This window comes from Centropristis striata, chromosome 22 (assembly GCF_030273125.1).
Source record: "Centropristis striata isolate RG_2023a ecotype Rhode Island chromosome 22, C.striata_1.0, whole genome shotgun sequence".
NCBI lineage: Eukaryota > Metazoa > Chordata > Actinopteri > Perciformes > Serranidae > Centropristis > Centropristis striata.
Window position 1 is genome coordinate 22430700 of NC_081538.1, and position 27023 is coordinate 22457722.

The 27023-nt window shown below is 37.2% G+C and overlaps 1 protein-coding gene across 1 annotated transcript in view; it reads right to left on the reverse strand.

Moving 5' to 3' along the window:
• Nucleotides 1-1198: 1198 nt before the first annotated feature.
• The window catches only part of LOC131961059 (ankyrin repeat and BTB/POZ domain-containing protein 3-A), a 225056-nt gene continuing 199231 nt past the window's right edge, over nt 1199-27023 (reverse strand). The window contains exons 6-17 of the mRNA XM_059326336.1: nt 26082-26171; nt 23223-23324; nt 22406-22499; nt 16242-16377; nt 12110-12342; nt 8231-8409; nt 7869-7974; nt 5232-5334; nt 5060-5141; nt 4805-4873; nt 4599-4712; nt 1199-3767 (exon numbers count right to left, since the gene is read on the reverse strand). Of these exons, the coding sequence (XP_059182319.1) occupies nt 3537-3767; nt 4599-4712; nt 4805-4873; nt 5060-5141; nt 5232-5334; nt 7869-7974; nt 8231-8409; nt 12110-12342; nt 16242-16377; nt 22406-22499; nt 23223-23324; nt 26082-26171 (1539 nt within the window). The 3' untranslated portion in view covers nt 1199-3536. The remainder of the gene's footprint in view (nt 3768-4598; nt 4713-4804; nt 4874-5059; nt 5142-5231; nt 5335-7868; nt 7975-8230; nt 8410-12109; nt 12343-16241; nt 16378-22405; nt 22500-23222; nt 23325-26081; nt 26172-27023) is intronic.

Below are 27023 nucleotides of genomic sequence, written 5' to 3' on the forward strand. Positions count from 1 at the left end.
CATTTACTCTACGGCTTTGACCCAGTTTCGAATCAAAAGCCCCGGCACAGGGGCGAGCTAAAGTTAGTCTTTTGCTAATGGCATCACATTAAGACTACTAAAATAAAAGTATTTTGGCTTATTCTCTTATTCCAAAGCCATATTCAGCTGCTGTTTGATCACAATAAGACTTAAACTTAAAGCTCACTGTTAAATTATGTGTGAGTAACACTGGCACAATAAGTGCTTGACATCATTATGAACCTTTTTACCTCTGTGAGACAAAACGGTTTGCATCTTTAAGTTACATTTCACCTTTAAATAGCAATTAAATGTGGGCATGTATGATGATATATTATGAAGCTAAATATGAATTATTTCAACCAGGGTGAGTCTGAATAAAATATCAGCTTCATTAGAGCCATCAGGGTAAAATCAACAAGTTAGAAATATTCTGTTAAAATGAGTGAATACTTTAAAATAAAATACACCATGGTATGTCACAAAAATATGTATTTTGTCAGTCACTCTTGTTATTATGTGTATTTCAATTCACATTTATACTGTAGCTCCATAACCTGTGGCATATTATTCTCTGTACTACTCAGAAGAGTAATTCGTGGAAATATTGCTTAAAACTTTAAAGCCTCTTTTTATATAATCTTTTTCACTTTTGTAAAACAAAATAGCTGTGGAATGTAAAATAAAATATATAGTGCTATGTATGTTGTTAAGAAAATAAAGTCGTAGGATAATATCTATATTTTATTTTCTGTAACTATTTACAGAACTTAAACTCTATATGTGTTTTTGTTTTGGCCCAAAACAAATAGTTAAGTAATTTTGAATGTGCTACAATATTTTAAGATTTGTCTCTTATGTGAAGGTAGAGTCGGATAATTCATGTAGGAACAACATCACAGAGTATGAGGACACGTTAGAGACATTTGCATTGAAAGCTGTTGGAAACAGAGAGTTGCGTCTTGTTTTTGGTTTGCTGCTGGACTGCAGATATTGCACATTTTGTAAATATTTAACTTTTGTTACATTCATAAAATGAACTCTATGATCGTCTCCTAAATTGAGATATATTGAGAGAGAGGTTTCCGTGGTAAAGTCAAACAACAGGGCTGCTGCTGAATAACAAGTGTCTGCTTTAACATTTGGTCCTTTTAGAGTTGATAAATATTATTTAATAAATGCAATCATGTGGAACAAAAGGTTAACTTTCTGCAAGCTTTCTGAACTGGGTTTATTAGAGACACAACATTTTGGTCACGGATGTTTGTCAGGAGTCACAATATGAAACAACACATTTGTACCGAAAGCTGCAGGCTGTAACAACCAATAAAGAATGAGATCAAAATTTCAAAACGCCTGGAACCATTTACCACATTAATAATTTATATGAACACCTGAATGTGACAAACAATATTTTTTATGATACAGACAACAACGTGATTCTGAAATTTGTCATTGTCAAATCTGCCTCTCCTATTTGGACATAAATTGTTTTTCTTGTTTTGAGGATATGTTGCCCATAATTCTGCAATAATTGTCACAGGTGTTTGAGATTTGGTACCACTTTTTTTGGATGTGTTGTTTCTCATTATGATCATGTCGACTGATAACGAAAGTGTGAGGATCTGGACCCAAGAGGCAACTTCTGGGTTTGAAAACTTAAGCCGAAGTGCCATAAACCTGCATTAGTTCAAATGGCCAGCAGGGGGCAAACAGAAGTCTGATTGTATATGAGTCTATTAGAAAATGACCCGACTTCTCACTTGATTTATTACTTCAGTAAACATTTTCCTAATGAGTTTATGTTCTTAATCACTATTTCAAAGTGTTCTTTAATACAATAGGATGTTCATTTTGTAAATTATGGCTCCATTTAGACTGAAATAGAAGATAAAGCAGTGTATGATTTGCCAATGCAATTGATAAGTTTCTACCAAGGCCATCTGTCAATCAGGTTAAAGTCATATTCTGCATACTTTGATACTTTGAAAATGACCTATTATTGATTTTTTTGTGTGCAATATTCAGATTTTTTTCCTGTTTTCTGCATTTCTGTAACTCAAAATGTGAGTAAATACATGTAGCTGGGTCCTTAAGAGTCATGTAACATAGTTGTGCCTCTAATAAACTGAGCGAGAGAGTTATTGAGAAATTCAGCTGAGGTGAAGCCTAAAACAAAAAGTGACTTTAAAATGCATCTTAGTGGCCTACCCTGATCATCTGGAATGTATCAGAAATAGCAAAAATAATCGAAGGGGAACATCCTTTGATTGGACTTGAACTGGAACAACCACCGACCTGCTCAGCTCTACTGATCTACACAGAAAGCACACCTAAAGCGAAACGGAGGATCCAAACAAACAGATTAAACATGCAACTTTTGCATAAACAGACATATACAGCAGGAACAAACAGTTCAGGGAGCAACATTCAATGAGACTGGTGTCATCAGCCAAGCGAGTGTGGGAGAATACTGTACATCAGTTTACAAAAAAGAAAAGAAAAAAAGAACGACCAGCACGATGACTTCAAGGACATATTTACACTCTGCTTTAAATATCGCTAAAGAGAAAGTCCCTGCCAAATCCATCTCCAAATCCCGCTCAGTCAGTTTTGCAGTGGATAGAAAGTTAATAAGCAGCGTTTTCCCTTACTTCCCTTTGTGGTCCGTGAAGTAAGCTCTGCATAAAAAGCAATATCAGGGCAGCTCAGTTGAGGAGGTGTCATGCAAAAAACAGTGTTCAGTGGAGTTATCACAAGTTAATTTCCCAGTTGGACATCCATGTTTCAAGCATACGTCAGCATAGATTTCACTGAGTGGGCCGTCTTTAGTCTAATCAAGCGCTGCGGTGGAAGTTCCTGTGATCCGCTTGGCCTCTGCACACAGTAGATATATAACACAGTGAAACGTATCCAACATAGATGTGACAGAATGAAGTCTGCTGGCATTGCTACTAGTCACTTTTATTGGTTGTATAGTAGGATTATATTTTGGCATGTGTCAAACTTTATACTGCGATGGCATCCACTTCCATAAAGTGATGTTTGTAAACCTAAAGTCTCATATCATGATGATGAGAAAGCTGCTTTTATTGAGTTCTACTCTACCTTTTTAAGCAGAAAAAGGTGTACAGAATGTATTTCATGCATGTTTCCTATATGAAATACAATAAGTTTCATTATCACAATTAAGTCTAAGTGATACTGTTGGGTTGAGTCTGTTCTGTTTTTGTTGTTTTTTGATAGTTTTGGGGTGTGAAGTGATCAGTGGGAGCCATTAGGACAACAGAGTTCAAGCCTCTGACAAAGTGAGAAAGTCCTCTCTCTGATTTTATGCCAACTTTAACCCTCAGGAGGGGGCTGCAACGCGCAGAATTAAAGGGAATCCCTGACATAAAAAACATCCGACAGCCCCTCTTCAGCAGCGGGTGGGGCGAGGACAGATGGAGGGGGCTGTGTCGCAGGGCGCTGAGATGTTAGAAGTGGTGTTACATGGATGCTGTGCCTGGATCGGAGGGCTTCAGGAGAGGATGGCGTCACACCACGGAGCCCTTGGAGGTGGAGAGGTGGATGGAGTGGATGCGCGTAGCCAAAGTTTTCTCCAGGTCGAGGAGGATGTCGGAGCAGATGCCGGGGCTGGACGCGGGGCTCTCTGCTGGAGGAGGTTCGTACAGCAGCTGCTTGAAGCCGTCGAGTTCGATCAGCAGCACCATGTTCTTCAGGAAATAGCCCTCAATGAAAGCCGTCAGCTCAGAGGCACCAAGGAACTAGATTGAAAAATGATGAGAGTCTTTAAATAATATTTATTTTGATGGTTATATTTCGAGAAAAAAATGGTGTTTCCCGTCTCCGGGAGAGAGGGTTTTGGCTTCTGCTCGTTTTCTGTAATATTTTTTGCTTTTCCCAGTAAATACAAACATATGACACAAAATGTCCAAAGATGTGCACCTACTGACTACAAACAACAAGTCATAAGGACCATAAAAAGACAATAAAGGACCACAAAGAATCATAAAATGACTAAAAATAGATGCAAAACGAAAACAAAAAGATGCAAAATGACTAAAAATAGATGCAAAACAACCACAGAAAGATGCAAAGTAATAAGAAATAGATGCAAAGCGACCACAAAAAGATGCAAAGTAACTAAAAATAGATGCAAAAAAACCACAGAAAGATGTAAAGTAACTAAAAATACATGCAAAACAACCACAGAAATATGCAAAGTAACTAAAAATAGATGCAAAAAACCCCACAAAAGATGCAAAATGACAATAAAAAGATGCAAAATGACAAAAGCATAGATGCAAAAAAAATACATGAAAAGATGCAAAACAACTTAAAATAGATGCAAAATAACTAAAACTTGATGCATAACAACCACAGAAAGTTGACTCTTTGAGACTCTTTGGGTATCTTATTCCTATGTAGACAGATTAGAGTTAAGATATAGATAAGAGGGGGACAATTGTTTCATAATTTGTCCATTCATATGCAAGCAGATATTTATCCAGTGTGCTTTGTGAGACAGTTCTTATTCTTTATAATAAGATAAAAATCTTTAATTACTAATGAATAATGACCTGTCTGCAGCTCACCTTGGCGTGTTTGTAGAGGTCCACGCAGGTTTCTGTGGTTATGTTCTTGGAGCAGATGATCTCACAGTGTCTCTGAAGGGCCTCTAGTTGGAAGAATTTGGCTGCAGACAGGAGCTGCAGGGAACAGAATGGAGGCACAGGACTCGGGATTAGAAATGCTAATACTTGCTCTGTCGCTCTGCAGGCTTTGGGTAAGTCTCTCTTACCTCCATGACTTCAGTGTTGCGTATGTGCAAAGACTCGGTGCCTCCACAGTACAGATACTGCATGACCAGCTGAAACACACAACAGTGCTGGGTTCAGTCTGCAGCAGCATTTTGTTTAGTCACAGTTTGCTTTTTTATACGGTCCACTGCACGTCTGTCCCTCCTGGGAGATGTTAGCTGCAGCCATAACTGACTCTATTTTAAAATGAAATCACAAAATAATGACGTCGGGTTTAGAGGACAATAAATTCTTACATGGAAAATATTGTACTTGACGTGGCTGATCTCAATACAGGTGTTCTCTGCTGCCGGTCGGTTCTGGAGCAGAGACTTGAACCTGGATGAAATGAAAGAAATCATGGCATTTATTATAGCTTTGCAGGAAAATAACAAAACAGCAACAAAGCAATAAACGGCTAAACTTTACCTGGGTGAAGCTGTAAACAGCAAAACTTTATGTGCATAAAACGGTTTCCCCTCCACCAGGAAAGTAACATCAGACATGTCCTTGTTGTTCAGGAAGTGCGGGTCTGAAGAAAATGACAGAAAGATCAATCAAATAAAAAAAAAAAAAATCAAATTATTTGATATATAAATAAAATAAAAAACAATATATATATATATATTTTTTAAGATTATTTTTTTGGCATTTTACATGCTTTATTGAAAGTGAGAGACAGATAGAAAGGGGGTGACAGAAGGGAGGACATGCGGCAAAGGGAGCTCAGGCCGGATTCGAACCCGGCTCCGCCGCAGCGAGGACTCAGCCTACATGGTAAGCGTTCTACCAGTGTGAGCCACCGGGACGCCCCAAAAAACAATATTAATAAATACATAAATTAATTAATTAATGCAGGCATGAATAATTGATACATTGGGACATAAATTGATATTTCATTCACCTCTTTATTTTATTAATTAATTCCCAGACTTATATGTCTTTTTATTTGACTTTCATTTATTTATTTTATTATTTTTTAAGAAATTACTTATTTAATTTTTTTGTTATTATTATTACTTTTGTATTTATTTAAAATATATGTTTAATATATTTATTTATCTTTTGTTCATTTTTAAATTAATTAATTTGGTTTTGCCTTTAATTTAAATTATTTTTTTAATGTTTTAGTTCATTTATTTATTTATTTATTTAATTATTTATTTTTCAATTTCCCTTTTGCACAGCAGGCAAGAAAAAATATCTGAGACTTCAATTTTAAACCTTTTTCATCCATCCATCCATTTTCCTCCGCTTATCCGGCCAGGTCTAAACTGAATTGAATGTTTGTTTTTTTAACTTGCCACCTGCGGATACCGTTAAAAAAAACATCCTCTATGTGCATAAAACAGTTTCCCTTCACCAGGAAAAGTACCATCAGACATGTCCTTGTTGTTGAAGAAGTGTGGGTCTGAAGAAAATGAAAAAACAAAACAAAAAAAACAATAAAAATATGCAAACGACGCCTCATTACTCAAGTCTCCTAAGCTACGAATGCAGAACAGCAAACAACAAAAGATTAAGTTAATGCGGTCGTTACTCCGGAGGCGATTCATCACTCAGCTATCAGCGCAGCGTTATCAAAACACAACTATTTCCATTTCATTAGTATTCTAAAAGGCAGGCTGCTGGACTTGATATCCGCTCCTCTGAGCCGTTTCTTTAAATGTATCCTTGAACATCAGGATGAATTAATTAGTTGTCAAAGGTTTGTAGAGCATTAAGTCTCCATACACACACACACAGTAATATAGCAGTTGTCACTCTGTTATAACTCTGCTGTTGGTTGAACACTAGGTGGAGCCGCAGCACAGCCACTGAGTGTTTCAGTGTTTCCTCTTATTATATGAAACATGGAAATGTCTGTGACCTTCCCAACGCTGAAGTAGCTTTTAGTGCCAGCTCAGAGTAATAAATCAAATCATTACAGACATGTAAATACAAATACCTGCTTCCTAATATATCATGATAAATATTCAAAGTGAGTTTAGAAAGAAATGGGACTGTTATTGTTGGAAGTATGAAAGTGCAACAGATAAAAATAAATAATACCTAGTATGTACAATTCTGTTTTTATTTATTTACCCTTGTATTAATTCCCCTATTTACTGACATTCCTATTTATTTTTTCTTTTTATTAACTAATTAAGTTATTTATTTAATATATTTTCAATATATTTTTTATGAATTAATTTTGTTTTTTATTTAATTTTTAACTAATTTATTATTAATCATTTTTTTAAATCTAAATTTAAATAATTTAGTTATGCATTCATTTTATTTTACATTTCCCTTAAATTTCTTTTTCAGCTGATTTTTAATATATTATATATAAATATATATAGATATATTTTAATGTATTTTAAAAGTATTTATTTATTAATTCATTAATATATTTATTCCCGTTTCACAGAAGGCAAGAGAAAATATTTGAGACTTTTGTAAATGACTTAATATTTTTCAATACCTTCTATGTTTAAAAATGTCCCGAGAGCAAGTTAAAATAACATTTTTAAAAGAACCTTGTAATATTTCTTAAATGCCAAAAAGAAATTGTTGTATTCGTTTGTAAACAGAGATAATAACTATGATCTGTTGTTACTAATATTGAGTCTGAAGCAACAACTTTTGACATTTTATTTATTTTATTTAGTACTTTGTTCTTTTTGCACCAATACACCACAACAGTGTCCTTTTATGTGAAAACCTAATTAATTCAATAAAATAATTCTGATTCAGATTTTTATATATATATTTGCCTTTTTGCAATTATGAAATGATGCATTATTAAAAGCAGAATGTAATTAGCTCATAAAAGTTTAAACATTTGCTGCAACCTAAAGAGACTTCATGCACTGGCAATCTGAGGAACGAAGGAACTAATCCATCGATGAGTTTTAAATACAGTTTTATTACCTCTGACCTCAGCAAAGTTGGAGACATAAACCCCCCAAAAAACAAGCATCTCTCAGCTTGCTCCAAAACTGCCAGTTCCCCATCACATGGCTCCATTTAATGCATAAAGTATGAGAAAACATTGAAGAAAAATCACTATTTTTAACTCACCTAAGCGCGAGGTCTGCTTCTTCTTGATCTCTGTCAGCTTGGGGATGGGGAAAGGCCCATAGCACTGGGTGAAGATGACTGACAGCTGCTGGCTTATCACCTCGTTCTGCAGACAGACAGTGAGGACGGAAACTTTATTCAGATTAGAGTTTTTTGGCCTCTGTTTTTCTATGAGCTAAAATGGTATGCAAATGTATGATAATGTATGGAGTGCAGCTAAATCTATGCAAATAAGAGCGGTAATGTCACCAGAGCACACAAGCATGGGACAGTTTATATTCCCAACAAACCGGCTTTAGTCTGTCTGATGTTTCTCTAACGAGCACTTTGTTTACATGCACATGAAAGAAAGCCCCGGCGACCTTGCTGGCTCGGAGGATCTGGAACATGAGCGGCAGGCCGTGCGTGATCAGCTCCTCCGTGTACTCGTCCTCCTGGATGCAGCAGAAGTCTTTGAGCAGGCCCTGGATCAGCGGCCGGCGGTGCTGGACGAAGCAGGTACGCAGGGACTCGAGCCAGGTGTGCAGCGTCCAGGGAACGCCTGGGAATACAACACACGGACAGTGAATACACACTTTGAGCGCAGCCTGAAGGGCGACAGAACCGACCATGTTTCCATCACTTTTATGGTGTTTGGGGTGAGTTGAAGGGCGATTGCATGGTGAGTGTTGGATTAGTGGAAAGTCGGAGGCACCAGCGGGCATATAAACACAGCACTTGAATATAATTAAAAAATGTCCTGTTAGAAAAATGGCCGCAATGTTCTGCAACAATACAATACGGAAGAGGATTAGGGCCAGGTGGGAGAGAAAAAATAATGAAAGGAGGGAAAAAACTGTCATTATGCACTTTGAGAAAAAAGACGAAAAGCAGAGAATAAAGTTGATATTTAATTTTGAAAAAAAAAAAAAAAAGTCGAAATGTTGAGATAAAGTCAACTTTTTGAGTTCGGTAAAGTAGACTGCAAGCTACAACCTGATTTTCCTCAATACGTACGTCTAATATATGTCTAAAAATTTCATATAAATTACATAAAAGCAGATTTTCCCAAAACAATAGTTGTAGTAGCTACTACAAAGAATAGCTCATTTATGTGTCGGGGGATTTTAGTACAATCATCTCTTCACTGGCTCCATGTTAGTTTTCGGATTGATTTTAAGATTTTACTGATCACTTTTAAAGGTTGTTTAGGTCTGGCTCCTTACTGTTTATCAGAGTTAATAATTCCGTACGAGCCGACCTGCGTCCTTAGATCCTCGGGTGATGTCCTTCTGACTGTTTCAAAGTCTAAACTAAAAACCAAAGGAGAGCGGGCTCTCTCCATCAGAGAGCCCCGACTTTGGAACGAGCTGCCCGAACTTCTTTTAAATCACTTCTTACAACCCACTTTTATTGACCTGCTTTTATGTAATGCTTTCTATCTTACTACTCCTTTTTACTTCTCTACTTTTTACTTTTTTAAACTCCTTTTTACTTTCTAATTCTGTGTATCTGAGAATGTCTTGTGATTGATTCTACACTGTCTTTTACTGTTTTATCTTTTAATGCAAGAATTGTTTTTTAGCCGTATGGCATCATTTTCCTTGTAAGTAACTGATCTCTGTCAAAGCACTCTGTAAGCTGTTGTTTTTAATAGGTGCAATATAAATAAAGTTATTGTTATTATTATAATTATTACTACTACACCCTTAAATATTGAGGTTATTGCTCATTTGGTTCTTGAAAAATCATCGTTGTAGCTTGCAGTCTAACTGTTCGGGGAGAAAACAATGTTCCTCTGATGACTTATTGATGCAGGAACAACCAATCTGAGTATCTTTCCAACTTTATCCAACTCAAAAAGTTGACTTTATTCCCATCTCGAGAAAAAGGGTTGAAACCTTTTTCTCGAACTGCATAATGAAAAAAATGTCCTACTCTCATTATCTTTTTCTTCTACCTGGCCCTAATCCTCTTCTGTAATATAATGAGCACTGAATGATGCATACGTGAGATTTTTACATAAATAATGACATGACAGCAGAGGCTTTATGTACCAACAGCTCCGTGGAAATGATTAGTTGAGTAATGGAGGAGAAAGTTCATCAATGTATCAATATAAATCTTGTGATTCCAGCTCCTCAAATCTTATTATTTGCTGGTTTTCTATGTTTAATTAAAGCATTGATTTCTTATCTTTGGGTTTAAGACTCTGGATTGGACAAAGAGAGAGGTCAAGAGGTCACCTTGGGATCTAGAAACTAGTGATGGGCATTCATCACTATTTTACTCTAGATTAGTTAACTTTGAAAGATGGTTCTTGATCTTGGAAACAATAGTTGACAAAACAATCTCACCACAAGGTCCACTTAAAGAGACACCCAGAAGATAGTTAGCTTAGCTTAGAACAAAAACAGGAAACAGGAGGAAACAGTTAAAGCTGTGAACATCAGTACAGACACAGACAGCTGCAGGCTTGCACACAGACAGCGGACACACACACACACACACACACACACACACACACACACACCTACAGTCGGAGGTTTGCATAAGCAGACACATGCACACTTGAGAAGAGATGGCACGCTGTTCAAAGCAAGAAGAAGAGTTCTTTTGAAAAAGCACTTTTTTTGAAAATGTCAAAAACGTAAACAGCGTGTGTGACGTCTGTATGGAAAATTGGACTAATGATGAGAAATATACTGTAGTACACACATGTAGTGCACAAAATAAGCCACTTTACTTTCCTAGCACAGTGAAGCCGGAGCCTGTGTGGTCGCACATTTTGGGCTGCTCAAGGACATCCACACAGACCAGCACAGGCTCGCACAGGACAGGTGATGAAATTTACATGAGTTTAATTAACCTTCAGCTGGGCTCTGTTCAGGTAACAAAAAGAGATTACCAGCACCTCTTATAAATTAGTTGTATCTCGTTTGTTATATCAAATGTGTAAAACCAAAATATTTATGGTGTTTTTAGGGGTTTTGTTAACTTTCAGATTTTGTTGATTTGGTCATGTTTCTTATATCTGTGCTTCTACCACGAGGAAATAAGAACTGAAGCCTGCAGACACAGCTTAATGTCAGTTATGAACTTTGACTGTTGCCCCTGTTTCTGGACTTTGTGCTAAGCTAAGCTAACTAGCTGACTGACCATAAAAACATTAGATTGCTATCAATCTTCTCAACTCTTGTCAAGAAAGCAAGTACTTTGTCTACTGATTGTGTAAAACTGTTGTATTTTTCTTTAAGGAGTATTATTTGAGTATTTTTGGCAATACTCTTTTTTTCTCTGTGCATTTAATTATTAAAAAAAAAAAACTTTTTCCCTCCACAGGCTTATCGTCATGTTATATGTTATTTATATATTTTATCTTGTTTTATTATTTGTAAATGTAACACTATTTTCATTTAATATACACTACCAGTCAAAGGTTGGAGTCATTTCGAAATGTCCTTATTTTTTAAAGAAAAGCACAACTTTTTAAAATGAAAATAACAGACATACAGTGAAATATCTATTATTTATCGTCAGCAACCATCACTCCTGTGTCCCAGTGGCACATTGTGTTAATCCTTATCATAATCATTAAAACACCTGATTATGTTAGCACTGCTGAAAACTGTTTAAAATGATCCTCCCTCAGGCTGGTTGAGTATCTAGAGGTAAAGTTGGTGATTTGTACAAGTTAAATCATTACTGTGAATGTCTTCACTATATTTTCGACTCATTTTGTAACTCATTTCATGAATAAAACAGTTTGTTTTCATGGAAAACATTTTCTGGTTGACCCCAAACTTTTGAGGGCTAGTGTATATCAAAAAGCTAGTATTTCTCAAACAAAAATTTTAAATCTACAATTTCAGGGCAAAAACCATCTGCTGAGGATTGTGTGCGAAACAGCTATTAAATAACATGTGGTGAGGTTGTTTTGTAAACTAAAATAAATAACCTTAATCAACAGCCACATTAGGTCTTACACCGAATGAAGTGAAAGCTGACGATGTACAGAATCAACACTTTCTCATCACTTTGTTCACACCTTTGACCAGGTTATTCTCGCCTCGGATATAAAAAGTCCTACTTCCTGCGACTGGTTAATGTTTGGATGAGTAGCGGTGATTGCTGAGAGCGTACAGGACAGCACAGGACGGGACGGGACAGGACAGGCACAGCATGAGCACACCTCCAGGACAGCTGGAGGCACCAGAGAGCGATGCATGTGTGCCAGTGAAGCATGTATTAGTAAATCTGACCTAAGCTGCGGATGTCTATGGTGATGTCCACATGGCCGTGCTCTGCGCTATGGTACATGGCCTCTCTCAGGGCCCTCAGTTTGGCCTTTCCTGTTCGCAGCGTCCCCCCGCCGTTGGCCTGTGGCGCCAGCCTTTTCTCCCCGTGTTCTGAACTCTCGGCCAGGATCTCCTCCAGAGTCAGCACGTCCCCCTTTTCCTGCTCCGACTGGGCCAGCAGCTTCCGAAATACATTCCTAGAAGGGAGGGGGCAGAAAATAAAACCCAGACAGAGATGAAAGGAAAGCGGAGTGAAAAGACACCGTGACAGATTTGTTTTATGGTCAGGATAAAAGGTAAAAAAAAAAAAAAAGGAACTCAAGCTGCAGGAACAGGATGAGAAAACTGCAAAACACCTCGCATGGCCCGGGGTCAGATAGTAGGAAGAGAAGTAGTGAAGTGGATGATCACAGACCGGAAAACGGTTCTAAATTAAGCATACACGTTCTGTGTTAACTCCACATTAAGCCCATCAGGCTCTCCAGCTCTGATGACACTCAAAATATTCTCACGTACTTAATTAAGCATGATGGCGTACTCTGTTCTGCCGAGTCAAAATATATGAAACTGAAGCTGATTAACTCCTCTGGAAGGAAAAGATGGTAAAAATTAACACCCACACTTTCTATAAAGACGACATCTACGAATTATATTTATAATGGGTTCTAAATTCTTCATTATAGATGTGATTTCCAATGTCTTATTGATGTTCTTGACTTGTAATAAACTAGAGGTTGACTGATGAGGCTTATAATGCATTACGGCTACTGACTTTTTCTCACTTTTTTTCTTTTAGAGGCTGTAGTGGGCTCAGTTTTAAAGCTACTGGTAAGATACTATATGAAACTAGAAGATATCTTGCCAGGAAGGGAGTGAAATAACGCTCCAAAACTTACATGGACATTCAAAGTGGCTTGAAACTCAACATATCTGAATGAAAATGTGTTCCATGGGTGCCAACGAGTCCCTCCTTTAGGGACATACCCACTGTATGCTAATTCAATGAAGTTTGAGGCAAAACATGCAGTAAATTGTATTGTTTGAATATTTCTGCATAGTGGGGTCCCTTAACAGTCTTTGAGGCATATAACAGGACTCTTGTGGATTCAATGAGTCCAATTGTATTCATGTGTGATGATCTTTGTACTCATAGTAGCCATTTCATTGTAGTGAGAGCATTTTTTGAAACGTCACTGTATAAAATGAGCTGTTGTGACCTCTGGGATAATCGCAGCCTCATGAAACTTTACAACCACAAACTAGAGACCTAGAGCAGTCACAGGATGTATAGTGTTCCAACATATGTTGACAGTAAGGGGGTTTCTCAGCAGTTTCCAAAACAGAAGTGCTCGCCATCCAAATGCTAAAGAATGCAATTCTTGAAGACATGTTTCTCTGCTGTTCCTCAAGGTCTTGGTGTCTTAATATGGTAGTTTGCAGGAATCTTGGACCTTTTTTGATCAATTATTGAATGGTCAAATATTGTTACATTTAGCACCAAATTTGTGTGTGTGTGTATATATATATATATATATATATATATATATATATATATATATATAAATATATACAAATAGCATCAACCAGAGAGATGACGCAACAACTTGAAGCATAATTGAGCAAAAATGAGCAAAATGTAATAAGTTGTTGGTGTTAGTTTGAAAAACAAAACCAAAACGGTACTGTGCAAAATTTTAAGGCAGGTGTGAAAAAATGCTGTAAAATAAGAATGCTTTCAAAAATAGAAATGTTAATAGTTTATTTTTTTTATAGCAATTAACACAGTTCAAAGTGGGCGAACAGAAGAAAAATCTAAATCAAATCAATATTTGCTGTGACCACCTTTTGCCCAAATTCTTCTCTGCATTTTTTCACACCTACATATAAGCCCCACCAGTCAACCTCTTAATAACAAGCCAAGAGTATCTATAGGACAATTAAACTTATAAATCCTTATAAATCTCTAGGATTTTCTGAGGAAAGAGAACAGAAAGCATTATGTGTGCAGCTGTGAAGCATTATTATGATATATTACACTATGAAAGCCTTCATAATGCACTGTCGATGTTACAGAAATAACCTTTGTTTTAGTCGTCAGATTCATTAGTTCTGTTTGCACCATTGCAACGCTCTGTTTCTGCAACAGAATGATGCAGCACTTAGCGTACACAGTGTGATCACAGCCTGAAGATGCATCACTGCACCATCTGCTTCAGTGAGGAGGGGCTCGTTTGGAGGCCAAGTCAAACACGACATCATTTCCTGCTTTTGGAGATTGTTTGATCACTGATGACAAGTCGGCATGAGGCTCGCTGAATCTGTTTGATCTCCACTAACAGTCCCCTGGGTTTGATCAATGAGTGAGCAGATTACCACAGTGTTGTCCATGAAGCTACAATACATGGCCAAAAGTATGCAGATGCCCAATTATTACACCATTATATGATTATTGAACATCTCACTTCTTAACCACGGGCTTTCATCTTGTGCTGTAACAAGCTCCACTCTTTGAAATGCTTTATGTCAGATTTTGGAGCCTTGTTGCAGGGATTTTCTCTCATTTAAACCACAAGAGTGACAGTGAGGTCCAACACTGATGTTGGGTGATAAAGCATGAATCACAGTCAAAGTTTCAGTTCATCCCAAAGCTGATGGGTAGTGTTGAGGTCAGGGCTCTGTGTGGACAACTCCAAGTTGAAACCAAATTGTGAAAACCATTTCTGTCTTTATGCACCTGGCCTTGTGCATGGAGACACTGTCTGTCTTGCTGAAATAGAAAAGTGTCTTCCCAAAACTGTTCCCAAAAGTTGGAAGCACACTGAAGATGTGTTTTCACTGCATGTTACTTTGCTCGACTCACTTTTGCTACCAGGTCCTTTTCTCTATTTGCGGCTTTCTTAACAAATCACCAAAGTGCCATTGCATGAAACTACCGCAAGATCATCTTCAATGCAACACTTGCTGAATTCTTCCATCTGCAACCAAACAGTCCACAGGTTGAGGGATAGCTTTGCAGGATCTAATTTTGTAAAATCTGCGTTGAGTGAATTAAATAGTTGGGGTCGCTGTTGAGGTCGCTTAGCTATTGAAATTTTCCTGCATGCACCAAATACAGAATAAAAAGATGAAGACAACAGCTTGATTTAACGACACCGGGACGTTCACACAAGCTGAATTCTTGAGTCCAGTTTGTTAGTCGCATTGCACTGATCGCTAATTTTAAGTGGGATGTAACAGACAAAACCTCAATCCTCAAATGACGTTTGATAAGATTTTCTGAGTCCCTGAGGACCTAAAAAGTTTGTGGCTGACAATATTTGCTAAAATTTGGTGTGCATTAAGTTGAAGACGGATCAGATGGCCCTCTTTTAAACTCTAAAGAAGGGGAGTCGTCCAACCCTGATTGGCACAGAGGGAAAATGCAACAAGCTGCAATAAAGTCTTTGTTAGGGGCCACACAACCTGGACAACAGGTAATTTGAATAAAACTCCCGTCCACTTAGGGGAATTGTGACAATCAGCAAAATGAAATTCGAAAAAGGGAAATGACAGCAAAGAACGAGGGACAATTTGGTCTCTAGATGTAACACATCTCTGAAAAAAAAGGAAGAAAGTCAAATAATAATTGTAAATACTGCTGACTCATTCTCAATTCTTCTTTTTTTCCCCTTTTTATACAAAACTCATGTTTGAGAACTTTTACAAGCAGTTTGAAGCTGCTCACGACGCGCTGCAGCATGATCATCGTTCTATAATTGATTGTCTTAATAATGCTGCGTTGTGTTGTTGGCTCACCACTCCACTTCCTGACAGCTCTCACTGCCCTGAATGTTAATGGGCTTTATCTTACTCAGCTGCGGGGAAATGATGTCAAAGCGAAGCCATAAGTGCTGCTGAAGAGACTGCAGCGCTTATCGTCGCCTGCTGTCTGGCAGCGAGATATCTGCCTCTCATATATACACTGTAGGGCTCTGTGAGAGGCAGGTGGACCAGGGCACAGTGTGTAAATGGATCGATACTGTGGTAATGGATATATCTCTGCTGGCTGTGTGTGTGTGTGTGTGTGTGTGTGTGTGTGTGTGTGTGTGTGTGTTACCTGTGGCCGTGTGCTGCTGCCAGGCTGTATGAGTTCATGTCTCCCAGCGGCAGAGAGGAGATGCCATTTCGACACATGGTCCCGATCATCGGGTCGGCGCCTCTTTCCAAAAGCAAACTCACCAGCTCAAAGTTACCTGACCAGGAGGAAAGAAAGGAATAAAGTGTGATTACACCAAAATACAGCTTATATTTTTCAACCACCAGTGTACCTTAATGCTTTGCAACCGTACAGGCAGACTGGTCTCCCCTCAAAAACATAAATAAAAGCTGTGTGTACGGGCAGCAAAATACGACTCACATTTACATTTTAGACTGTCCTCCACCGCCATGTTGACGTAGTAGTAATAATCGTAACTTACGTTTTTTATGTAACTTCTGTTTTTATGTAACTCCCGTGGTTCATGTCAGCCTTTTAACTACTTCGCTTCCGGAATTTACGTACATTTATTCACTGTTTCAACTGTCTTTAATAACTTTTTTGCCCTGAATCTAGATCAGTGGTTTTGTAGCCTAAACTTCACAGAAACTGCATATTTTTTACAACCGCAAACCGTACATGTATGTATAATGACATGACTGCTATTTGTAGAACGATCCGCGGTGCCGTGGCCATTATACGTACTACAAGGAGTTATTTAACTGGTTATGAAATAGCCTCATTTATATGGGTCTCGATAAGACCTACAACATAAGCAAACAAGACCATGAGCAAGAAGATTGGCTTTTCTATATAGTTATTTTGAAGCCTGTTCAGTTTTATTTTTGCCAATATATTTTGTGGTTCTGGCTGACACTGGGGCAAAAAGAAAAGATTTGATTGAAGCACAAAAACAGCAACCTTGTTCGCTCATTCAACAGATGAGAGAGAATTCAATTAAAAACTGCTCTTGAACTGACCCCCTTCTTTCTACTAGACAGTTAAGTAATGTCTGTTATATATTAATTTACCTTGGTTGTTTGCTTTACTTGATTATCGTCATATTACAGTTATTTATTTAACACAGCCACAAATAGATACATCACCTCATCGCTCTCTATGAATCCTGCAAACAGAAGGTGTTTATAAAAGAAAAGTTCTGTCTTTATTTTATTCACCTACAAAATAAATGTACGCCTTATGCTACCTATACATCAGAAGACTTTGAAAAGATTTGGAAAAGACTCCTGGAAAACTATCAGCTCACACCTGCTCACATAGTATTGCTTTAATTACTTTACAAATTAAAAGTAGGGTGCCAAAGTACAATTTTGCATATTGATTCTTTACTTGAGTATTTCCATTTTACTACTTTAGAATACTCAACAGTGTTTATTTGACAGTTGTAGTTACATTTTACATAACAAAAACGATATGCTTATATGATATGACGATACTGCTACAAATATGACTTTATGAAAATTAAAATGCATGGTAGTAAATGTTTGTTAAAGTTGCATGTCCTTCTTGTGGGTTTTTAAACTGAAACATTATGCAATAATGCATTAGTAACAATTAGTGACAACTCATATAAGTTTTTCTCTGTGCGGAATAAATATTTTACTTTAAGTTTTGATTTCCTAAATTTATTAAGCTGATAATACTTAAGTTAATTTCCAATTTAGGGCTTTTATTTGTGTGGTATTTGTAATTCTACTCAAGTAAAGGATCACTGATAACTGTGCTGAAATGGTCCTTTTTCTGCAGTGTTTTTATAAGTGGCTGTTGAAGCGTATAACAACAAAACATAAACCATCAAAATACCTTTTGTACATTCACTGAATTCCACCTGGTCGCCTTATATTACACCAAATGACAACCACAGCAGTGAGATCTGCTCAGCTGAAAACAAAACAACTCATAACTAATCCCTGACGCGCGCTGCCAAGCAAGAAACTACTGTAGGTACCAGATTAAAAAAAGGATTTAATTTATCCTGGGTGGGACCCTGGAGGATGTAGATACCAGAAACCAGACATGTTTGCTCCGGGTGTTGCTGCTGATTGCAAAGAAGATGATTTCAGTGAAGGGAAAAGTTTAAAAAGTGTATCCGACGATGGTCTGATGTTTTCAAGGCAAGACAAAGCAGTTTATAAAGTGTGTCTCATACACAATGGGAGGTTCAAGGTGCTATACAGAGAAAACTGCAACTATAATACAAAGTCCAATACAAATCAGTTCAAAGGAGCAAAATAATAGAGAAGCATTTAGATAGAAATAGAATTATTTTAAAAAGAAGATAAAAGAGTAAAACAATAATAAAAGAGTATTCAAATAATAATAATAACAATAATACAATAAGGCCTTGGGTTAAAAAAATGTTTTTTTTTTTGTGGTTTTCAGGCCCCAGAATTTTACTTTTTCTAATATTTCACAGGCACTTTATTCTGAAGTTCAGGTTTTTTCATATATTTGTCAATCAATGTGTCCCTAATTACATCATGTCATTATTTTTAGTGTCTATTTTAATTTTACTTGGGATAAAAGATGCAATTTTTATTTTAAAAAAGTAAAAATTTTCATTTTACAAAATATGCAAATTAAGTGTAAATTTCATTACATAACTAATGATGTTATAAGGAACAAGTTAACATTTAGCTATGACTGTTGTTTTGTTTCTTACAGTAATTTATTCTTCTGTAGTTCTTGTATGTTAAATATATTGGTATGATAGAGGTGAGGTGGACACCAGTAAGACTGCGAAAAGTTTTGGGAATTTTCAAAGTTTGAAACTTTCCATGGGAATTAATGGGAATCTATGGGAATAAAACAGAAATTTACAAAATTGAAGGGTGGTCCTTTTTATCTTAATTTTTTAATTAAAACTTGATTAAGTTCTACTCGCAAATAAATCTGTAAAATGTCATGTTTTATTAATTGTATTATTTTGCATGGACATCTGTTTATGACAAAACAAATTGTTTAAATTTATGTTTGGAATTGATGATGCAGTTTGTTTAAATTACCCCCAATTTCCAGTTAATTACCATAAATTTCCATATTTCCCATTGAAAGTTTCCAATTTGGAATATTTCCAAAATTCCCCAGCTTAACTCCCCATGGAAATTTACTGGAAATTTTCCACCCTTTGTAATCCTAGACACCAGTAATATGACAGCTGACAAACTGATTAAGGACACAAATTCACGATTAATTGGAAGCATTTATACAGATGTGACTGTAAGTGCATGCATATCTCAAATTTGAAATAAAACCAATCAAAGGTCCCATATTCCCCCAGTCCTGGCTTAAGTTAAGTGCAAAACAGTGTTAAAAACACTTCAAAATTGATCTATCAATACTTATCTAATACAGTCAAGACGATGATCATTTAAAACCGACTGATTACTTTATGTCCTTAGAAAGTCTCTCACTCGTTGCTACTCATTAACAAAATGTAGCTCTGGGATTTATTATTTAATGAGCAGGATGTTAATGTTATTCATTATCCGTGGCTGCTCGGTGTGCTTTAAATCACTCGTTACTGCAGCAACGTGGCTGCCAACACTTTCCTTGAGGTCACTCGCTTAGCGTGAAGATTCACGGCTGTATGTCAACTTGTTATGTATGAATTAACTTTATGTTCAAAAAACTTTCAGTAGGATTAATTAAAAAGGCAGCAATGTAGAGATATTTATTGTGAAAAGAGCCAATCCAAGACAAGTATGTGATGTTTTTAAAGAAGCAGTTCAGCATTTTGGGAAATGTTTGGTTTCTCGCTGAGAATATTAAGCCGATCCCGTCTCTGTTTGGTAAATATGTGGTTGGTGTCAGTTAGCTTAGCATTAAGACTGGAAAATAGTTGAAAATAGCTCGTCTGGCTCTGTCCAGTGGTAACAAAATCCACCAAGGAGCACCTCGAAGTCCCTTTTATACACATATCCCAGTAAATTACTGGGAGTCTTATGATTGGTTCGCTCACTACACGTGAAAGCATCTTTTATTGGATGGACGTTAACTTTTATGGTCTTGTCAAGTTTTGAGATGTGAAATTGGTGCTACAGATTACCCTGAATAATAATTTCTGCTCCCAATTACACTTGACCCATGCAGGAAATGTTCCAGAACATTTCATGTAGATGTGAAAGGGGCTTAATAACATGTTTTATCTTGATAAAAAATACTGTTTGTTTATATATTATATATAATTGTGTATAAAACCAATGCACTGTAGCTGTAGTGGATTCCTTCACAACTTAACTTCACAATGATGAAAAGACTTCTTCAGGTTGTGTGAACACATTTACACTTCAGTGTCTAAAAGGTGCTAATTGGTGAGCTGTAGAGCTGCTGCTCGTATCTGTGCTTCCAGCAAACACTGAGATGTTTAATGACAACTGTCTGAACGTCAAATCAAGACTTCCTGTTATGGTTCAAGGAAATAGTTCTCAAATGAAAGTTGTATGACGTTATCTGCCTGTCCTTAGACATTGTAGCAATGTCAAAACATGTCGTTACCACAACGGACATTTCCAGCTATTATTAGTCATTTATATACACAATGTGCATTCAGCAGATGTATACATCACAGAGATAGAACATCATCTGCAAAAACAGAAATAAAGCGCTCATCAACTACATTTGACCAGACTTCTTCTAAGCAGACACTGTAGCTGTCGAACTTTCAGATAAAGAAAATATAATGTACTTATGCCTAGTTAGCCTTTCATGAACCAATTTTTATTTGCCTATATCAGTGTCAACAGACTCCTTAAAAAAATGGGAAATCCATGATGATACCTACATACAGTACATAACTAGAAAATGCTCTCAGACTTCTGCCAAGGAGGCAGTTCACTGAGGAGTGATGGTTAAAAACTGTGATTATGGAAATGTCAATGTGAATAAGCTTATCGCATTGTTTTCCTCCTCACATTTTTTTGAGCTCATTAGGCTTATGTGGCCCGCAGGCCGCCAGTTGTTGATCGCTGGGACTCAAACTCTTGTAAATGTTCAGTACTTGACCCACTGAATCATCTCAATTTACATTCTTCTCTTTTTCTTCATATCCAAACAAACACAGCTTGGATAAAGATGTTTTGCTTTTCCAAACATCGCAGGCTTAAGTGATAAGACGGGAATATATTTTCCATGTTTGATGCATAAATGGCATAATGCTGGTTTTATATGTTTTAAAATGCCCATCAAGGAATACTACTCTTTGGTCTGATCACAGCCATATAAACAGTCAATCAAATGTTGTTGTATCAAAAGTACCTATATACAGGTGCATCTCAATAAATTAGAATATGATGGAAAAGTCCATTTCCAGTAGTTCAAGTCAAACAGCCCCAACCAAGTATTGAGTGCATATACATGACATACCTTTCAGAGGCCAACATTTACATATTAAACATACTTTTTTAAATTGGTCTTTTGTAATATTCAAATTTTTTTGAGACACTGAATTTTAGGTCTTCATTTAATGTAAGCCATAATCATTATAATTAGAAGAAATTAAATAAATTAAGACGTGTTTTATTCTATATAATAAAACTATATAATGTGTTATTTCCACTTTTTGAATTTAATTACTGACATAAACTTTTCTATGATATTCTAATTTATTGATATGCATCTATAATCAGTATTTCCTGGTTCGTAAAAGAGGGTCTGACTGGACCACTATTGGACATGGTAATGTCACCATCTGGCCGTCCATCTCATAACCAGGAGGCTGTTTTTGTCCTCCAACTGGGACCATTTTTGTCCAGGGACATGACGTCACTGTGTGTTTGCTGGGTGGCTTTAACTTCACATTTAATAGAGTGGTGTCAATCTTCTCATCCAACTCATCTAAAAGGAATATGTTCCCCCAAATGTCAAACTATTACTTTAAATGCATACTTAGTTCTGCTTTGAGAGATAATTTCAGTCAGTTTAAAACCTGTTTTGATTGAATAAAACTGCAGGTTCTTTATTAACGTGGCTGCACATCCCACAGTCACGAGCAGCAGCGGTTAAATTCGCTGCATTCTTGATTCTCAGATCGTAATTGAAAGTGATGAATTAATTAGATAATTAAAGTAGAGTGCCAATGCCTTCTGGTGAGCTCTGAATGGAGCATGTCATGACTAATCCCTTATACGCCGTATCAACGATGAGAATACTCGGGTCAAAATGAACGTCTGGAGTCGGGGAAGTGGAGAGAAAGAGATCTTTTTGCTGCTTGTGTTTTTGATTACCTGCAGCAGACGCCAGCTGGAGCGGGGTCTCCGTGTAGTTCTCCGCCCCATCCTGCAGGGCGCCCTCCACATTCGCTCTGTTATCCAGCAGCAACTGTGGCGGGGACGGAGGGGGTGGAGAGGGAGGGAGGGGAGACAAACCAGGAGGGAGAGTGGGGAGGAAGAGAACAGGCAAGGGGGGGAGACGCTGTGTTACACTCAGACCTGGTGACAGAAAAAAACTGTTGGATTTGTCCAAGCTCTGGACACTAAACACACTTCTATCTCCACTTCCTCATTAGCTTCTTATTGTAGGTGATGACTTGCCTGAGCTGAATCAAAATGGTTTCTATCCCATAAAAAAACCCTCTGATTGCGGTGGTGCAGATTAATAATTGAAAGAATCCTGAGGGCGACGCTGTTCATCAGGCTCTCAGCCAGTGTCAGCTCATACAATAACCACTGCAACTCAATTTATTATATATTAAAAATGAACAAAACACTGAAATTTGGCATCCCTGAGGCTGTGTATCAGGCTGGCTGAGCTCTGCTCTGTTTCGCTTGCCTCCGGAGGTTTCTCACTGCTGCTGTCGGACCAATCTTTAGGGGGGCTGCGTGACTCATCTACACACCTTAAGAACATACATTATTCAAAAAAGGAGAGTTGGAGTCCTCTCTACATAATTACTGCACATTCAGGATCAAGGAGGAGAAAGAAAAATCATATTATTATTATTATGATGCACCATAATAATAATCATCATCATCATTATAGCCTCATTTTCAGGGTCAGGGCAAGGGCCACAGGTTAATGGTTACAGGTCATAAACGTCACTACCTGCACGACAGGGACGTGTCCGTGTAACACGGCGAAAGTGAGTGGCGTCCCCTGGCGCGTTTCAGGATAAACTGAGGGGTGCTTGTTTACTGTGCTTGGCACCTGGGAAGTCATAGGTGAAGTTCAGGGAGAGAGATATACAGCCATTAACATTCACAGCTCAGGGCAGGAGATGGGGGGAGGGAGGAGGGGGGGAGCGAGAAGCAGTATGCAGGAGGAGGAGGAGGAGTGTAAGCAAGAGAGGGCAGGGTGGCAGAGGGAGATTTTCCTCTTGAGTGTCACAGAAAATCTTGAGCAGCTTGACTTCTATTTCTCGTCTGTCTTCAGAGTATATTTGCCTGGGCATGGCTCTCTGACCACACTATCTGCCTCGCTCCATCTTTAAATAGTGTTTCATTTCAAAGGGGAATGAAACCGGAGAGAAAACACAACATTGGCAGCGACTACAAACACTGTCAGAGACGGGTGGTGCTGACTCATGAACAAAGCCGCGTCAGAGTAAAATTAAACAGCCATACAGCCCCGATGCTGTTCTGTGATTTTCTAAAGTGGCTTTATCACCGAGTAAATTAGAGGAATTATTTCTAAATGTCGCCTAGAGGAGGCCCCTTTTTCGGCAGACGTTTAATGTAATGTCACATTTCATTTGAGCTCTGACGCTAAACAACAGAGGGACTGTTAGTGTTTTTGTGTTCCTAGCTATGAATTATTAATTAGTTTATAATATAAGGCCGCTCCAGCAAGGAAAGAGACTCGGCATCTTAAAATATCATCACTCTAGAGAGGAATCTTAACAAAATGTTTTAAATACTGGAATTCAATTAGAGTTATGAAACATCATTTGTTTTACTTTACATAAAAGCTCAGTTCATTCAAATTATAATCAAAAAGATGTTTTCTTGATTGCCCCAAAGTGTATTTAGCAATGCAGATAGGTTTATTTAAATATGTGAAGGTTTTAAAATTGGAAGTAGAGCAATATGGCGGATATTATCAGCCGATATTGGCCTATCATAGACATATTGGTATCTATCTGTACTTTGATAGACGATAATACGCAGAAAACTACACTTGAGGTAATTTAAAAATGGTGTCATCATCATGTAGTTTGTCCAGGAGAGCGCTTGACAAATAAAATTTCTTCTATCACCCAAAAAATGGCTGAAAGTGACAGAAAACAGGCAGAGTGTCTCCAAAGACGGTGATGTAGCTGATGTACAATCTAATTCATTGTATGAACAGTGTATAATAATATTAAACATTCCTTAATAAGTTTAGGAAAGTTGGTTTAGTAAAGTTCATGTAAACAGTCTTCTGAGTACCTTTGCATGGTCACATGGGTGCAAAATTGGTGCACAATCCACATAGAAAAGATCTATTTTCATTCAAACCAAAATAATTCCCTAAATCAACTGTTCATTTTTGCCTCCTTTTAAATTGGAAACAGTTTTGGCCTCCAAAAGCCCACATTGGTCAAGCCCGAATGATAAGTTGTTTTGGTTTTTTTATGATCAATTTTTATTTGGATTTTAAACAGGCATAACAGACAACTGTAAAAACTGAGCTGGGGCATCATAAAACATCATAAAACAGAATATGATAGTTTCTAAACTTTTGTGACATATTAAAAACTTTACAAAGACAGAATAACCAATGTCTCAAACTGATAAACTTTCGTTTTTGGTAAAATGCGCATTCAATTTTCAGTTTGATGCCTTTTGTTGTTCTGTTTTTGACTTTGGAAGGAATACTCATTGCTACCTGATCCCTATCCTGAAGCCCTGCAGGGACTTGTCAATCAAAAGTATTGTCTATTTTACTTAAATTGGACCATATTTACTAGACTTACATCATGCTGTATTGAAGAAGACTTGAAACTAGTTATTGAGATCATAAACTCATTAGGTGAATGTTAACTGAGGTAAGAAATCAAGTAAGAAATAGGGTCATTTTCCTATAGACTTCTATACAGTCTGACTTCTGTTTGCAACCAGAGGAGTCAGTGTTAATGATAAAGTAATTTAAAACCTTGGCATATAAAAATATCTGCATGGCCAGACTCTATTAGAAAAACTGCCAAATGTGTTGCTTGTAATTTGGGTGAACTGATGCTTTGAACATTTATCCATAACACTCCTATTGGATTTACACAGGTAACACTTTGCTTGAGAGTCAGCACACCTGCACTGAAAACAGGCACTAAACCAATGGAGCAATCACAATAATCAACAAAGAGGTCAGTGAGGTGGAGGAGAGTCCATGAAGCATTTCTGATCTTTGATATTCTTGTTGCTGACTAAGATTTAAGCAGCTACAGACACATACAAGCAGGACACACCAAGGAAAAAAAAAACAGGATTTATAACAATAAAGTTACTTTTACTGTTCTTCATTCAACAGAATTGCAATGAAGTTCATGCTTCATGTACAGTCTGTGGAAGCGAGTTACACTAAGTGCACACACTCGTACAACCGTAATTCATTATTGATGCGGTATGAAGCAAACTGCTGCTGAATGTCTACAGAGCAAAATGTAATGAAGTAACTGGCTGCACTGAGGGACTATCAGAGGATTATTATGCTACATCACTGTTACTGTGCAAATTATCCTCTTTTATTGCTTATCGGTGCACTTCATGTAATAAGCTGCCAGGAGAACAGAGAGCATGCCGACAGCAGGTGAGACGATGGAGACAGAGAGGGGGGGAGGGGGGAAAGAGCAACACAAAGTGGGTTCATCGTTTTCACACAACAAATGTAAATGAACATTTTGGACAGAAAAAACAAACAAACAAACAAAAAAAATGTGGAATCAATGTGATATTTTTGACAGACTGGTGGTGTCTGGTGAACACTGACCTCGCTGTTGATGTCGGCTCCGGCATCGAGCAGCATCTGAACCATGGCCTCGTCACCACGCACACAGGCGTACATGAGAGGGGTCATACCCTGTCAGAGGAGAGAGAGGAGAGGGTTACAGGGTTCAGGCTGAGGAAGGTGATCAACACAAACTTAATCTAAGTATTGATACTCTTTACTTCAGTAAAGTACCAATGCCAAACTTTGAATATAGAGACAGAGTGCATTTAAGCACCCAAACAAACCATCGCTCTCCATTGACTTTGTATTGAAAGATGGAGCCTTCTTGACTAGCAGAAAAAAAAGAAAAATGTTCAAAAGCTGCTGTGTGCAAGAATATACTACTAACAGGTTAAAGACTAAATAAGATATTTATTTATTAGTCCAACAAAAGATAAATGTCTAATAAAATAGCAAAAATTTAAAGAAACGTTAATAAAATAACAGCAAATAGAAACCAGCAATATGAATAAAAACATAAAAGTATGAACAATTTAAACAAGAAGAAATATAAAAAATTACTAAGACAAATAAAAAATAAAATAGGAACAATATATACAATATAGACGGACTCAAAACTGTTGAAAATCGCACTACTACACATAGAAAAATAATCCAGAACAAAGTTTTAAGAGGACAAAAGTGGTTACAATCCAAAGAGAGGACAAGTTGGTTTTTAGCAAGCTAGTGTTAGCTAATTTCCACTTTTGTCCTCTTAAAAGTTTAGTTTTGGGTTCATTAACTTGTAGGTAGTACATTCTACAAGCACAGCAGGTTTTGACCATTTTTCTGTTTTTTTCTAGCAGATAAAATTGTCAAGGAAGTTCCTTCTTTCAATACAAAGTCAATGGAGAGCGACAGTTAGTTTGGTCTTACTGTGTCTATACTCCATTACAAAGAAAAAGCCCTGTATTCAAAACCTTACTCATGCAAAAGTGAAAT